General features: G+C 53.0%; 1 protein-coding gene and 1 long non-coding RNA gene across 7 annotated transcripts in view; one reads left to right on the top strand and one right to left on the bottom strand.

The window, feature by feature from the left end:
* Positions 1 to 1,153, bottom strand: part of LOC130679577 (uncharacterized) — a 37,558-nt gene extending 36,405 nt beyond the window's left edge. The window contains exon 1 of the long non-coding RNA XR_008992583.1: positions 902 to 1,153. This is a non-coding gene — a long non-coding RNA (uncharacterized LOC130679577). The remainder of the gene's footprint in view (positions 1 to 901) is intronic.
* Positions 1,154 to 1,220: 67 nt separating this feature from the next.
* On the top strand, positions 1,221 to 13,578 carry CDAN1 (codanin 1). Of its 6 annotated transcripts, none has more exons than XM_036923715.2 (28): positions 1,221 to 1,328; positions 1,527 to 2,026; positions 2,248 to 2,451; positions 2,642 to 2,811; positions 2,936 to 3,049; positions 3,129 to 3,207; positions 3,634 to 3,754; positions 3,928 to 4,037; positions 4,491 to 4,580; positions 5,247 to 5,322; positions 5,832 to 6,037; positions 6,362 to 6,482; positions 6,620 to 6,766; positions 6,866 to 7,032; positions 7,425 to 7,512; positions 7,761 to 7,844; positions 8,031 to 8,085; positions 8,306 to 8,439; positions 8,521 to 8,624; positions 8,875 to 9,033; positions 9,361 to 9,424; positions 9,603 to 9,681; positions 9,856 to 10,004; positions 11,205 to 11,312; positions 11,439 to 11,502; positions 11,657 to 11,838; positions 12,054 to 12,161; positions 12,824 to 13,578. In XM_036923715.2, the coding sequence occupies exons 1-28, from the start codon at positions 1,239 to 1,241 to the stop codon at positions 12,947 to 12,949; spliced, it is 3,699 nt and encodes a 1,232-aa protein (XP_036779610.2). In that variant the 5' UTR covers positions 1,221 to 1,238; the 3' UTR covers positions 12,950 to 13,578. The 6 variants fall into 6 exon arrangements, 3 of the variants coding, with proteins under 3 accessions (XP_036779610.2, XP_036779609.2, XP_036779611.2); XM_036923714.2 differs by having other exon boundaries at positions 2,245 to 2,451; XM_036923716.2 differs by having other exon boundaries at positions 2,245 to 2,451; positions 12,553 to 13,578.
* Positions 13,579 to 15,288: the final 1,710 nt, after the last annotated feature.

Below are 15,288 nucleotides of genomic sequence, written 5' to 3'. Positions count from 1 at the left end.
TGTGTCTGATGTTTTGGATTTCAAAAGTGGGAAATATTATTTTTCTAACTTAATGAAGTTGTTGAATGCACCAGAGGTTATAAAATCAACAGGGAGCAGAAAGTGTTACTATAAATGTTGTACCACATCCATAAGTAACCTAGAAAAGAAGTGCTGGACTGAAAAGAAACCAGGTGTCCAGTATCTCTGCAGATAAAAACCAGGATTCAGGGAGGTGAGGAGATGGTTCCCCATGTAATAAAATTGAAATGTTAAGTGCTCCTTTCCAGTCCTTCATTCTGTCCCTAGGCTGGAGGTACTTTGTCCTTCTCTGCAGGAAGCAGCCCTTCTAGCACTAGGGTGATTAATGCTCCCCACCATTCTCCCCTTTCCACCCCTAACCTTCCTTTGAACTAGAACAACTCAGGCGGCATTCACATGGCATTGCTTCACCCCTCCCTTTCTTGATTTATCAGTGAGTAGAAACATCCAAATTGCAGGCTCTCATGTTTTTCGAAGTAAGAAAAATTAATCACTCAGACTCCCATAAGCTAATCACGAATGGGCCTATTAACGTCTCAGCTGCAAAGTAGATTAAATATTAACTGGTGTAGACCCGTCATTACAACTCGTAAGGGAGGTCACGATACAGGCAAGAGAGTCTGTGTGTAGGGTGGCCCAAGGATTATGAAAGGCCTCCCTGCAAGTCCTCAATAGTTGATCGGTGCATGGTGAGTGCAGGAAAACCTGTGGGTACCGGTCGGGCCGGGGTTTGAAAATTCACCCTTTGAGAAAGACAAGGTCAAAATGAGGTTAAGCTAACTTTATCACAACTTCTTTAGGGAGGTGACGGTTGGATCTAGAAAACTTAAACGCTTGAAAGAAAAGAATGTGCTTATCGCGGAAGACTAGGCAGGAGTACCTCTCCGGAGAACAGTTCAGGTTCACCGTCAGGCCGCTCTCCTGGGCCCTCGATCTCCCCGTCGGGTCCCCCAGGCCAGGCAGGTCGCCCCTCAGGCCAGGGCCGCCGAGGCCCGGCCTCCCTGAGGGCGGCGCGGCGGCACTTCGCAGGCCACTAAGCTCCTGCTTGGCCTGCGGACCTGAGGCCCGAGCCGAGCCTCCGCCTGGAGAAGCCCCGCCGCGGCCCCGCCCCTCCGGCCCACAGCCCTCCGGTAGCCCCTCGGCGCCGGCCCCGCCCCTCCCAGCCCGCCCACGGCGCGCCTGCGCCTGCGCAATCGCCTCCGAGTGCCCCGACCGGGATGGCGGCCGTTTTGGAGTCGCTGCTGCGAGGAGAGGTGTCGGTCGCAGCCGCTGTGCGGTGGATCGCGCGCAGCGCCCAGAGTTCGGAGGTAACAGCGCCGACACGCCCCCCAGGCCTGACCCGAATTTCCGCGGGAAATACCACCCCTCGCGTTGCCCTCCACCAAGGTGCCTGGTTGTCAGCCCGGGTCGAGTGCGCTCCAACGGGGGGCCGCTGCCCGGGCCGTCCGCCTCAGCGCGCCCTGGGCCCCAGCGCTGGCAGCCGACCCTCGCCGCTTCTCCCGCAGGATGACTCCGAGGAGGGGGCCGCGCTGAGCGCACTCCGGCCACTGCGGAAGGAATTCGTGCCGTTCCTGCTGAACTTCCTGAGGGAGCAGAGCAGTCGCGTCCTCCCGCAGGGCCCTCCAACGCCCGCCAAGGCTCCGGGCTCCTCAGCGGGCCTGCCAGGGAAGCCAGGGGGCCCGCCGCGGGGCGGCCGCGGGGCGCGCAGCCAGCTCTTCCCTCCGGCCGAGCCTTCGAGCGCCGCCGCCGCCGCCGCCGAGGCCCCTTCGGCCCGCCGCGGTAGCAGGAGGCGGGGCCCGGGGCCGACCCGCGAGCGGGAAGGCCGCGGCCCCGGGGCCCTGGAGGAGGGGGTCGGCGGGGAGAGCCTGCCCTGGGCCGCCGCTGGCCGGAGGCCTAGGGGCTCTGGCAGTCCCGGCAGCCCCAGCCTCGCACGCTGTGATCCGCCAAACCTCAGCAATCTGGAGGAGTTCCCTCCAGTAGGCTCGGTTTCCCCCGGCCCTGCAGGGTGAGAATCAGCTCTCATCCCGGCGCGAAGGATCTGCTAGGGGAGTGTCTGTATGTTAGGGCTGGGCGCTGCGCAGGAGTGTGTGGGAATGGCCAGGCGGTTGGGGTTGAGAGAACTGTTAAAATGCTGAGAGGTGTTTTGCAAGGACCCGGCTGTTGTGGCGGTGGAGGGGGAGAAGCTTGAAGATAGGTATTTGAGAAAAACCTGGCCACTCTCAGCAGGACGAAGCCTTCACGCAGGATCAACCCAACTCCGGTGAGCGAAGAGAGGTCACTCTCCAAGCCCAAGACCTGCTTCACTTCACCCCCAATCAACTGTGTCCCCAGTTTCCAACCCTCAGTCCTGGACACTAGCCCTTGGGGCCATGGCCTTCCCCCAGGGTGCAGAAGTCTCCAAGAGGAACGGGAGATGCTCAGGAAAGAGCGGTATGGCCTTGCCGCTCTCCGGGATATCAGCTTCCTCACTGTGCGGGATCTGCGGGGCTCTCCCTGAGATTTACTTGACTCTTGGGAACCCTGGGTCTGTTTCGGTGGCTGTGGATGTCCTCTCCAGAGAAACGAGTATGGCTGTGGAGGGGAAGCGGGGTTGACTGCTCACATCTCTCTGTCCCCATAGCTCTAAGCAGCTGCAGCAGTCACCTACTCCCACTTGTCCAACCCCAGAATCGGGGTCACCCCTCCCAAGCCGGGCAGGAAACCTCACAGCTGAACCCGCTGACCCTGCCAGGGTGTCTTTCCGCCAGCGCCTGGAGCTGGTAGCCCTTGTGTACTCTTCATGCATTGCAGGTGAGCATGAGTATGGGGTGGACATGCCTGTAGAAGAATAGGGTGAGAGAACTGATAAGGTGTATAGAACTGAGCCTTGGTTCTGAATGCTGCCCGTTACCCTAAGTTTTCTTTTTATATCCAGAGAACCTGGTACCAAACCTCTTCTTGGAGCTTTTCTTCGTGCTTCAGCTCCTTACTGCCAGGAGGATGGTGACCATCAAGGACGGTGACCTTGAACCGAGTCCAGGAGCCCTAGGTTTGTAAGTGAGCCACTTTTTGAGAAATGGGATCTGGAGATGGAGGTTTTCACTGAGAGCCTGGTACTGTCCTGCTAGGTTGCCTGGGAAGCCCACTGTTCCAGAGTGTCCACGATTGTGTCTTCTTCGCAGTGCAGGTTCTGGAGCATCAGTTTCAGTGAGTTTTCCCAGCTGAGGCATTTGCACCTTATTCCCGTTGTCCATTTATTTTGGTCCTCTGGCCACTTAGGGTACATGCTTGCACTTAACACAGGTGCCGTGACCCTGGGCCTTTTTCTACATGTAACTATTAATTTTATGTCAAGGCTATGAATTTAGCCCCTGAGAGACTCAGACTGCCCCATTGTCTTTGTAGCTGACCTTTGGGTTCATGGCTGATGTTCTTGTCCTATTTTCTTGCTCCCTTTTCCATAAGGTCTCATTTCTGCCTCTTTTGCCTCCATCATCTTTAATCCTTGGCCCATGACTTCACCTTACACACCTGTTCCCTGTTCCAGATCATGCTGTGTGTGGTGTGCAGGGGCCGACTTCCCACGTGCAGTCTGTGTCCCATTGTCAGCCATGTGTGCTTTTGTGCCTGTAGAGTTCTTTCCTACCTGGACAAAGGGACCTTGAAGCTGTTGGCTGAGAATGAACGACTGCTATGCTTCTCACCAGTTCTGCAAGGCCGCCTCCGAGCTGCCTATGAGGGCAGTGCTGCCAAGGTAGTGACCCCTTGGAGGTCTGCTAGCCTGGACCTGACCCTTCCCAGACTCCTGATGCAGGCAGCCCAGCTCACACTACTTTCATGTCTTGTGGGTCTGCTCTGGGGATGAAGCTTTCTGAGCATGAACTCTGTGTGCAGACTTCCATCCTTAATGTCACTGCCATATTTCAGGTCTCTCTGGTGATGCCACCCTCTGCTCAAGCTGTCTCCTTTCAGCCAGAAACTGACAATCGTGCCAACTTCTCCAGTGACCGAGCCTTTCATACTTTTAAAAAACAGAGGTGATAAGAAAAGGGAAATTTTGGGGATGGGATGAGGCAGCATTTTCTCTAGGATTGGCAGACTATGTCATTTCCATAGAAGCTAGGAGTTTGGCACTAGCAGGTGGTGGTTTAGCACCTTCCTGTCAACCATCATAAAGGCCAGTTAGCTTCGTTCTGTTTCAAGCCCATGGACTTGAACTTCTGACTTGAGCAGCCTTCTCACAGGTATGTGACTTTAGTCACAGGTTCTCAGACAAGAGAGAGCTGAATCAGCTTTCACTACCCACAGAAATACATGAAGCATGTGGTAGGCTGTCCCTGGATCTATAGCATTACCATCTTGCAGAGAAATTTAGAGAGAATAAGGATGGACTGTGGATAGTCCTGTTGTCTGTTCCTCTGAACTAGCAAAGATGCTCTTGGATCAGCTGTGCATCAGCTGATCGGGCACTCGTGTGTGTGTGTGTCCAGGGATGTGTTTTATGAGGTGCTTCGAGAGTGGGAAGATCGCCATGAGGAGCCTGGCTGGGATTTTGAGAAGGGCTTGGGCAGCAGGATCAGGTAGGTGCTCACGCACGCTGGTCACATTGTCTGTCTTGCTTCCAGCTGTGAGCAGCTTAGTGGTGCTTGGGTAGCTGATAGGAGGAAGGCTTTTCCTCCATTCCTTTCATCCCAGAGTGTTACCTTCTCTCCTTAATCTCTCCCATTATTGCCAACTCTGCCTCTACTCAAAAGGGATTTGTCTCTAGCTCCTTCCACTCAGAAATGACTCATACTTGTTCTGTGATGGCAAATGCTTAGAAAAATGCAAAACTCTTATTCCAGGTTGCTTGAGTGTGGGCCTAAGTCTCACTGGTTAGACCATTTTCAACCTCCATTTTCTCCATGGTTTAGTTTGGCAATTCTGAGAACTTTGCATAGCTAGATAGTTAATGCAGAAAGAATACTCTCTGCCACTGATCTGCCTTCACACTGGTCATGAAGTTCAGTGGTGCACAGTGTAGACCAAAGATTAGAGGGGTGGTATTATCTCTAAGTTTGGTTAAGTGTATCTCTAGCCTTTGAGGGATCTTGTTGCTGAGGAGAGTGTCCCTTACCTCTTCTGTGGCAAAGGTCTGCTCAAGCCCCTCATAAAGGGCTGAAAGGCCCAAGGATTGGCCTGTTCATTCAGACCTTTCTCCCTGCTTCCTCCTTTGCTCACACTCCATTCCTGTCTCTTGTCCTCAGAGCCATGATGGGTCAACTCTCTGCAGCCTGCAGCCACAGCCATTTTGTTCGGCTTTTCCAGAAACAACTTCTCCAGGTAATAGCCCCAGCAAGAGATTATTCTACAGTGGACAGTAGTAGGTGGTATAGGCTGCCAGGTAATGGCTGGCACTTTGGGTTAGTGGGAATAGCCAGGCAGGTCCTGGGCTGGCATATGATAAGAATTCTGCTCCTTGGCTGGTGGTTGAAACTTGGACAGCCAGAGCGGAGCCGGAGTGCCCTCTCATATACCCTGCAGCCCAGCCTTCCTTCAGACTTTACCATTTCCATGCCCTTGGTTTGTGCTGTAGTGGAAAGAGCATGGGCTTAGGACTCAGGCCTGGTTTCAAATCCTAGCTCTAGTGACCCTAAGCAAGTGTTTAACCTTTGAGTTTCAGTTTCTTTGCCTGAAAATAAGAATATAATCCCTACCTGGAAGAATGATCTATGGCCCCTGAAAACAGTGCTGGCATTCCATAAATGTTCATTACTTCCTCCTCTATTTTTCAGTCCTTCTTTCCAGAAAAAGTTACTGGTTTTTCAACTTCTCTCCTTCCCCCACCCCAGATGTGTCAGAGCCCTGGTGGTGCTGGTGGTACTGTCTTGGGTGAGGCTCCAGATGTGTTAAACATGCTCGGAGCTGACAAGCTGGGGCGGTTGCGGCGACTGCAGGAAAGGCTTGTGGCCCCTCAGAGCAGCGGTGGGCCCTGCCCACCGCCCAGCTTCCCAGGCTGTCAGGGCTTCTTCAGGGATTTCATCCTGAGTGCAAGCAGGTAAAGGCCCCCTGTGTCTTCAGGGAGGGGCAGAGGCCAGGAGAGGTCTGTTTTCCCGAAAGGGCAGACAGTTGTTCTCCCTTCTTTCCCTGGAAGGTAACAGGGTGGGCCTGGGGGACATCTGGCTCCTAGATCACACTTCCTGCCTCCATTTCCCTCCTCATTCTTTTACCCTCTTATGTAACTTCATTGCCCCTTGGCTTCCCTTCTCTACCTGCTGAACCTTTCTGTCTCGAGCACCTCTTCTCTATTCTGCTTCTTCCTACACCTCTTCCAGTGCGTTGTTTGTTTGTTTGTTTGTTTCTTGTTTGGTCCCCACCTCAGCTTCCAGTTTAATCAGCATCTCATGGATAGTCTGAGTTTGGAGATTCGGGAGCTCAATGGCCTTGCCCTGCCACAGCCTGAGCCCAGTGATGAGGAGGAGGAGCCAGATGCGGACTGGCAGGTTGGAGAGCCGACCAAGGGGGATGACAGGATTCTGCCTTAGGAGGGAGGTGTTATGTTCAAGGAGAACTTTGTAACCAGATTTGGAATTGTTCTAGAAGACATACTTTAGGTCTTTTCCTCTCTGATCCCATGCAGGGTGAACGGAGGCAGTTTACTATGGTTCTGCTCAGCCTGAGGCTTCTGGCTAAATTCCTGGGCTTTGTGGCTTTCCTGCCATACCGGGGGCCTGAACCACCCCCGACCCGGGAGCTCCAGGACTCCATTCTGGCCCTGAGGAGCCAGGTGAATGGGGGCCCTGGTAAGGAGGGAGCTGGGAGAAGCTTCAAGGCACTAGAGAAAAGGTCCCCCAGGCCTGTCTGCTGACAGAGCACTGTTCACCAGGTGCCACCTGCCCTGGACGTGCGGGCTCTGCTGCATCAGGGGTTGCGGGCCCGCCGAGCGGTGCTCACTGTGCCCTGGCTGGTGGAGTTCCTTTCCCTTGCTGACCACATTGTTCCCATGCTGGACTATTACCGCAGCATCTTCACTCTCCTGCTGCACCTACATCGGTGAGTGGAGAAGAGGCGAGGCTTGGAAAAAGGGTGTGTGAGAAGGGCATTGAGGCTGCTGGTGATGAAGAGGGCTGAGCAGCCTGGGCCTCCTGTGCAGCACCGCAGCTGTAATCTGCCCACAGTGGAGAGGCAGGATTTGACCCACAAGAAAGACAGTGGGCAACTATTTGTACTTTCATGGGCCCTTTTCTATTCCTGCATTTTTTTTCTCAGCCCAGCTGAGAGGGAGCACAGATCGGGAGGGACTGTGAGGAGGTTCTGGCCACCTCCACGGTAGCAGTCCCTTTTACGTCTGCACTTGAGAATTACCTTCCCAGTGATAGCTTTCTTTTACTCTGTTCCATTTCTTTCTTGCCACAAATTCAGCTCACGTCTCATTTGCCTTTTAGAAGCTTGGTCTTGTCAAAAGAAAGTGAAGGGGAGATGTGTTTCCTGAACAAGCTGCTGCTGCTTGCTGTTCTGGGCTGGCTTTTCCAGGTTGGCGGAGTGAGGGTACCAACTGGGGAAGTGGAGGGGCAGCTGCAGTGGCTGGAGACAGGGAACAGGAGAATGTCTGAGTCTGACCAAGTTCAGGGCCCTATGATGAAGGGTCAGAGGGGATAAGGGAGTTACCATTTTCAGAAGAACGTTACTTTGAACCTGGTGCCTAAGCCCTGGAACCATGATAGGAGGCATGATGAATCTAAGGTGCTGATGGAGCTTGCACTGCCCTGATGTCTTGCCAGATTCCCACTGTCCCTGAGGATCTCTTCTTTCTGGAAGAGGGTCATGTCTTTGAAGTGGACACTGTAGCTTCAGAGCATGGCTTGGTAAGTGTTGGGGTCCAGCCAGAGCAAAGGGAACCCCAGGAATGTAGGAGGCAGGCCATCTAGGGTGACCCAGCAGGAGACAGCCAGGATGGAGGCTAAACTCTTACATGGCTGTCCCGTGTCTGGCATGCTGGGAAGACAGAAAAGCCTGCCTGCCTTCCCAGTGTGGCCTGTTCTCTTCCCCAGGATGGCATGCCAGTGGTGGACCAGCACCTGCTCTACACCTGCTGCCCTTATATCGGTGAGGACACTGCTGTCCCCAGCCCAGAGGGTCCTCATCCTTGGCCTGTCCTTTCATGAGTAGCCGAAAGGCATTCCATGGGCTGACACCCTAATATGCTGTTCTGTTCTTAGGCGCTCCCTGGTAACCCTGGCCTCTTTAAGCTTCTGTGGAGTAGTCTAAGATGCTTGGTGGGGTGGGGCTGGTTTTGGAATTAATCACTCTGGCTTCCCTGATGCAGGAGAACTCCGCAAACTGCTTGCTTCATGGGTATCAGGCAGCAGTGGTCGAAGTGGGGGCTTCGTGAGGAAAATCACCCCCACCACCACCACTGGCCTGGGAGCCCAGCCTCCTCAGAGCCCCCAGGGCCTGCAGGTAAGGGGCTGGGGGAGGCCGGGGGGCCACCCTGGGAAAAGGAAGGGAGCCGTTCACTGCACTGCTTCTGCCTCCCCACAGGCACAGCTGGCTCAAGCCTTTTTCCATAACCAGCCACCCTCCCTGCGCAGGACTGTGGAGTTTGTGGCAGAGAGGATTGGCTCTAACTGTGTCAAACACATCAAGTGAGCGTGGGTTGAGGGGACTGGGAATGGAGGGGAGGTAGAGGGTCCGGTCCCATTCCCTTACCATCCCTCGTGTCAACCCCCAGCACCTTGTTGCCACACTGAGGAAAGTCAGTTGGGGAGTTGAAATTGCTGAAATTGCTCTTGATTCAAAATTCTTTGAAGTTCCTTCTAACCAGGTTTCTCAAGTTTGCAGCACTTTCTGATTTGACCCTTCTAACTACCTCCAAACCTTGTGTCCCTGCTGCAGGGCCACTCTGGTGGCAGATCTGGTACACCAGGCAGAGTCGCTTCTTCAGGAGCAGCTGGTGGCACAGGGACAGGAAGGGGGAGATCCAGCCCAGCTGTTGGAGATCTTGTATTCACATCTGTGTCCCCACGGGGCCCAGGCACTGAGCCAGGGAAGGGAGTAAGAGACACCAGTCTATTTGGACCCTCTCCTCTCTGCTTTTATTTTTCTGACCTATTTCCTCTTTTATACTCAGCTCCTTTATTCCATGTCCTCTCCCCACCCTTCCTTTCATTCTTTTGCCTACATAGGCTCATATATTTGGCTTTAGGGTTTTGGGGATGCAGAGTCCAAAGCTGAAGTGGAAGAGCGGGTGGATGGCTGTGGCTGTGGCATTCCCCCTCGCATCTGGGTGGGGACTCAGCTGATGGGTGTGCTCAGCACAGTTCCTTCTGTAAGCCAGGCTGAAATGCCTAGACATCACCGACCTCCTCTGCCTCCTGGCAGGTTCTGCCAACAGAAGAGCCCTGCTGCCGTGCGGGCACTGCTTCCCGAGGAGACCCCAGCAGCTGTACGTAGGAAGGAGGGCTGGAGCTGGTGGGCTGGGCGGTTGCTGATGGGCGAGGTGTGCGGCGAGGTCCTGTGCGCACAAACGTGCGTGTGAGGCCCCGCTGCCGTCGGTGGGGCAGTGCTTCACGTGGGCGCTCATCATCCCCAGCCCTCCCGACCTTGCGGTCCTCCTGTCACAGGTCCTAAGCAGCGCAGAGAACATAGCTGTGGGGCTTGCAACAGAGAAAGCCTGTGCTTGGTTGTCGGCCAACATCACAGGTAAGGGCCAGGAGCGTGGCTGGCCAAGTTTTGCAAAAGTGGACTGCAGGAAGTCGGAGGCCATGTGGGGACACGGGACTCAGCACCAGCTGGAGACGGCGAAGGCCGAGGGTCAGTGGTGAGACTGTGCAGTGCTGCTCTGGTGACCTTTCTGCTATTCTCCCCGACCCACAGCGCTGATCAGGAGAGAGGTGAAGGCAGCAGTGAGTCGCACACTTCGAGCCCAGGGTCCTGAACCAGCTGTCCGGGGGGAGCGGAGGGGCTGCTCCCGTGCCTGTGAGCACCATGCTCCCCTCCCCTCCCACCTCATCTCCGAGATAAAAGTACACAGCTCCCCTATCCCTTCGGCTCCCCCCACCCGCTCTTTCTTGGCCTCCCTCCTTTCTCACATCTGCTCCAGTATGTGTGGCAGCTTTCCGTGGTGTCCGCTAGTTCCTGTTTCGAGCATTACTGAATGGGATTAGGTAGGGCAGAGCCGAAGAGAATGGTGTCCTAATTGCTCTTCTCTGAACCACCCACAAGGGTGAGAGGGGAAGAGGGTAGATACAAACATTTTTGTTGAAATATGAAGTACCCAGATGTTGAGGGGAAGGAAGTGGTGAAAGGCTGTCTGGTGTAGTAGGAAAGTCTCTAAGGAGGCAGCCACCCAGTATTGAGATAGGAATTCAGAACTGTTCTGTGTGAGATGTGATGCTTAGTTAGTTACAGGCAGTAAGAATAAACCAGTGCTCGATTAAAAAAAATTTAGGCACTAATTTTTGGCAGTTGGATTTGGTCCATGGGCTGTTTGGACCAAATCCAACCTGCCGCTTGTGTCTGTCAATGAAGTTAAGGAGACACAGCCACGCTCGTTCATTTACAAATTGTCTAGGGCTGCTTTCCTGCCCCGTCAGCAGAGTTGAGTAGTAGGGCAGAGAGACCTTGTGGCCTGTTTGACCATGGGCTCCGATAGGAGAACAGGAGGAAAGATTTGGCCCAGGGACTAAGGAGGAATGACTAAAATGGGATAGTTATATAGGAGGGAGAAGAAAGTATGTAGGAGTATATAGGAGAAGAAATGGGCCCTGAGCTACCGGTTTTCAACATGCAGAAAATTTCTGTACCAAAACCTCTACTCTCCTAAGATGAGCAGAGAAGCCCAAGGGATATACTAGGACATGTGTGCAGTAGGATGGTTCCCCTAAATGCTTTTAGCATGAGATGTTCTCTGGGATTTGGCCAGGTATGGCTTTGTCCCAAGACAAGTGACATCTCTTGGGCTATTTGGCAGAACGTTGTCCCTGAGCTTACCTGCTCCATCTGTTCCTGTGTTGTCCACTTGGTTGCTTCTCCCAGCTGTGCTGTCCTGCCCAAGCCCCAAGTCTAATGGCACCTTGGCCCAGTCTGTTCACCGCAGGGACCCCGTCTTCGCGCTCCTTGCGCCTCCCCCCACTGGCTGACCTCCCCCCCTGCAGCCACGCTCTCTGTGGCGTCGTGGGCCCCACCTGCTGTGGTCTCATGTGCCCCTGCCCTGCTCTCCCCAGGATGTACTCTCTCTGGCCGCAGGGCCCCGGGCCCCTGAGGAGGGAGTTTCCCCGGAGCATCTGGAGCAGCTCCTAGGCCAGCTGGGCCAGACACTGCGGTGCCGCCAGGTGAGATGTGGCAGATGCTCTCCTTGTGTGTCTGTGTGCCTAGCCTAATAACCAGAGCTGCCCTGGTCAGGGCTGCTGTCCTAAAGAGGTGCTAACATCCAGGGTCTCCCTGCTTTTCCCCCCCAGTTCCTGTGCCCACCTGCTGAGCAGCATCTGGCAAAGTGCTCTGTGGAGTTAGCGTCCCTCCTCGGTATGGCTCCTTTCCATCCTGTCACTCCCCCAGACCTCAGGATTGGGTATAAGCAAGATTAGAAACACACACCTTTACCTTTTTTCTGCTTCCAGGAGCTGACTTGGTGGCCTGGCCTCCATAATTAAAGCTTGGCTTTCCTCTGTTCCCATAGTTGCAGACCAGATTCCTGTCCTAGGGCCCCTGGCACAGCACCGGCTGGAGAGAGGGCAAGTTCGAAGGCTCCTACTTGTGCTGCTATCCCTATGGAAGGACGACTTTCAGGTGCCAGTCCCTCTGCAGCTACTGCTGCGCCCAAGAAATGTGGGGCTCCTGGCAGACACTCGGCCGAGGGAGGTGAGCTTTTGATTTTGAGATCGGGGGTTGGGGAATGGAGGCAGGTGGGCTTCTTAGCCCCCCCGAGTCATGTTCTTACATCCTTTAGTTCCCCTAATCTGGCAGCTGAACTCCATGAATCTCAGGTCTCCTCAGCAGCTCTGTCCTTTGTAGCGGTAAGGGTCACTATGCAGGCCTTTTAGCCGCCCTGACCTTCTCCCCCGTGTGTGTTGCAGTGGGACCTGCTTCTGTTCTTGCTCCGGGAGCTGGTAGAGAAAGGTCTGATGGGACGGATGGAGATAGAGGCCTGCCTGGGCAGCCTCCATGAGGCCCAGTGGCCAGAGGTAAGAAGTCCTCGTCGCCTCTTACCGGAGAGAGAAGAGGTATCATATGCCCCTTTTATCTTGAAAGGGGGCAAGAGAAAGGGCCTGGCACTCTTAAGACCTTCCCAAAGCTCAGTGGATTTTGTTAAGTGTCTCCATGACCACCCTGAGATGGGGCAGCTGCTCTGGTGGCCTTCACACTTGAGTAGCTATTGTATGAAAGACTGTCATCAGTGGAGGAAAGGAAGATGGAAAATGGGTAGTTGGTAGCATGACATAGTGAAGATATATGGCTCTTAAATTCAGAATTACCTGGGTTTTAATCAGAGCTAGTACTTAAGGTTACTGTGATTTAGGGAAAATTAACCTTCGTTTCTTCATCCGCAAAATGGGAATAATTTATACTTCATAGACTTGGCAAGATGAGATAATATGCAATCAAGTACTCAGTAGGTAGTGGTAAGTACTCACTAGGTGGTTCGGAGCCTCCTGCCACAGTTCACTCCCCCTGCTGGAACTTGAGCATCCCAGAGTACTAACGGGACAAGGTTTCAGGTCATTTCAGTATAAAGGCCATTGGGAAAATACAGCTAGGGTTTGATATTTGAAACTGATTTTTAGTAGAAAGGATGAGCCAGCCAGAATTATGTCTGCTGCTTCTGTCATCTTTCTGTTTATTCCAGGACTTTGCTGAAGAATTAGCAACACTGTTCAACCTGTTTCTAGCTGAGCCCCACATGCCAGAACTCCAGCTAAGAGCTTGTGAGCTGGTGCAGCCAAACCGGGGGACTGTGCTGGCCCAGAGCTAGGGCGGGAAGTGGCCCTGCCTTGGGTGTCCCCTCGGAATGCCTGAGTCCCGCCTGACTGTGCCGCCCCAGGTGCCCACTGCTGCCCTTGCTGGGGTGGGAGGAGCTGAGTCTAATCAGGCTTCCTCCTCACATGTGAAGGAAGTGAGCGGCTGCCTGGCCTCCCACTGACTGCAGGCTCACTGCTGTGAGTCTTGGAGGATGGAGGGTTCCCCTGATCAGGATTATGGTGGAAAAGCTGAGACTCCAGTCCTGGAGCAGAAGAGTTGGTGTTTATTACGATACAAAATGAAATGATGTGTATGGGTTTGTCGACATGGGATTTGAGCCCCACTTGCTGCTATCCCAGCATTTCCTAAAACGTGGTTTGGGAAATCATGAGAGGCTAATGACTTCAGCTTAACTTGTGAGTAAACTTAAAACTTGAATCTTGAGAGTCTACATTTTCTTACCAGCAGGATCTGGACTGCCATCTCCTTATAAATGTACAACATATGAAGTAGGGGTCACCTGACAGAAACCTTTTACCCTGCCTTCAGGCCTGTGCAGGCAATTCTCAATCCTAACAACAACTCCATCAGGGGCCAAGCACAGGCAGAACATTAGAGCTTTTTAAAATAAACAGTTCTCTTCACCAAGGGCTTCATGTCTAGTTATTTTCACCTGACTCTTCCCTGTAGAAGGCTGTAGTCTCAGAGAGGCTTGGAGGTAGGTGGGCATTGATAGGGCAGAGCTGTATTAGTGGCTTGGTCACTTAGCAATGCCTAAATGTTCCATCAAGTGAGACCCTGCCAGCCAGAGAGCCTGAGGCCCTGTTAATTCCTTGCCAGCAGTACTGAATTCTGTGCAACTTCTTTAAAATTCAGGATTAAGTGCAAAGTTTCCACTTACCAGATACTTCATACTGAACCAGATGGTGGGGATGCTTATTAGTGTTGGATTTAGTTCTGAACAAAAGCATTCTAAATGTCTGTAAGTGACCCTTGATGATGTATATTATGTTTACTCCTGTAAAATGCATGGGTTTCCTACTTAGGCAGGCGGTACAGAGATTCAGGCTCTGTTGTGGAAAGAAGGGTATTGAGTGAACTGAAAAATCTTGTCTGTGCCTATGTGTGTATTTCTTGGGGCAAAAGCTCATAGCTGTCAGAAGCCTCTGACCCAAGGAAGGGCAAGATTCTCTTGGCCTTGAGGGGTTGCTGTGTGACCTTAGTAAAGCCAGTGGGGAGCCCTCACAGTAAGTTTATCACAGAATCCACAGTGGGGGTGTCTGTCACCACTTTGTGATCCTGATTCCACCCAGTCAGGCTGTGCCTTTCTTGCCCTCTACTCATTGTTTCACAAGTGTCTGCATCTGAAACTTTTTTCATCTCTTCATTTTCAAAGACCTTCATGCTTTAAATCCAATTTATGCTACAGCAAATTCAGCAAGTTCTGAATGGGAACTAAAACAGTTTTAAGCAATATTTTATCTTTCTACACCCATTAGGGATGGCTGAGTGAAAGCACTGTACCTGGAAGATGACCCCAAGGTAAGCAGCACCTTCAGCCGCCCGGGCTCAGTGCGAGGTGGGCAGGCAGACAGAGAGCAGAGGAAAGCCTGAAGCCCCAAGGATGCTGGCTTAAAGCCCACTCAGTTAAGCTTAGCATGAGCCCAGTTGAGGACACGTAATGCTGACCTGTGTGAACCCTAATGGCTTGCTGTAGGCAGTAAGCTAACAGGAGACAGGCAGCTAATCAGCTAGTGAACAAAGTGCCTTTCTGTAGGTCTGCTCTCTACTAATTGCCTAAAACAGTGAATTCCAAAGCCTCAGGATCACCTGGGGCTTCCTAGTACCACCAATATGTGGGCCCCACCCCAGGCCTATCAAATCAGAAACAGGGTGGGTTTGTTTTTCAAATTGTTTATCAAATCAAAACCCAGCCTTGGGTGTAGCAAAGTCCTTCAGGTGATTCTGATACACTGGGAAGTTCTGAGAACCCACCTGCCTAAACCAAAATCTGACTTCATCATGATCATTTAGATCCAGGTGCCTGGATTACCTTTGATGTTTTGAATTTGCTACCCAATCAGCCTCAATCAATATTATTTAGATTGCTGGCTCACAGGCCGGACGTGTGGCTTTTCTAGGTCGCATCTGGGCTATCATGTTCAGAGTCCCATTGCTGGCTCTGCCTCAGAAGCCCCAGAGGAGCACACCTGTTGAAGAGCTTCCTTTCAGGGGACTGGTCACTGTCGGGTGTGGCAGTGACTGTTCTGGAATCCTCATGTTCATATTGGGACCACAGCTGGCCATAGATGGACTACTTATGTGCAGAGCAGTGCCAAGCTCATGGGAACC

Source organism: Manis pentadactyla, chromosome 11 (assembly GCF_030020395.1).
Source record: "Manis pentadactyla isolate mManPen7 chromosome 11, mManPen7.hap1, whole genome shotgun sequence".
Lineage (NCBI taxonomy): Eukaryota > Metazoa > Chordata > Mammalia > Pholidota > Manidae > Manis > Manis pentadactyla.
This window is presented reverse-complemented; position numbering and strand designations above follow the sequence as displayed.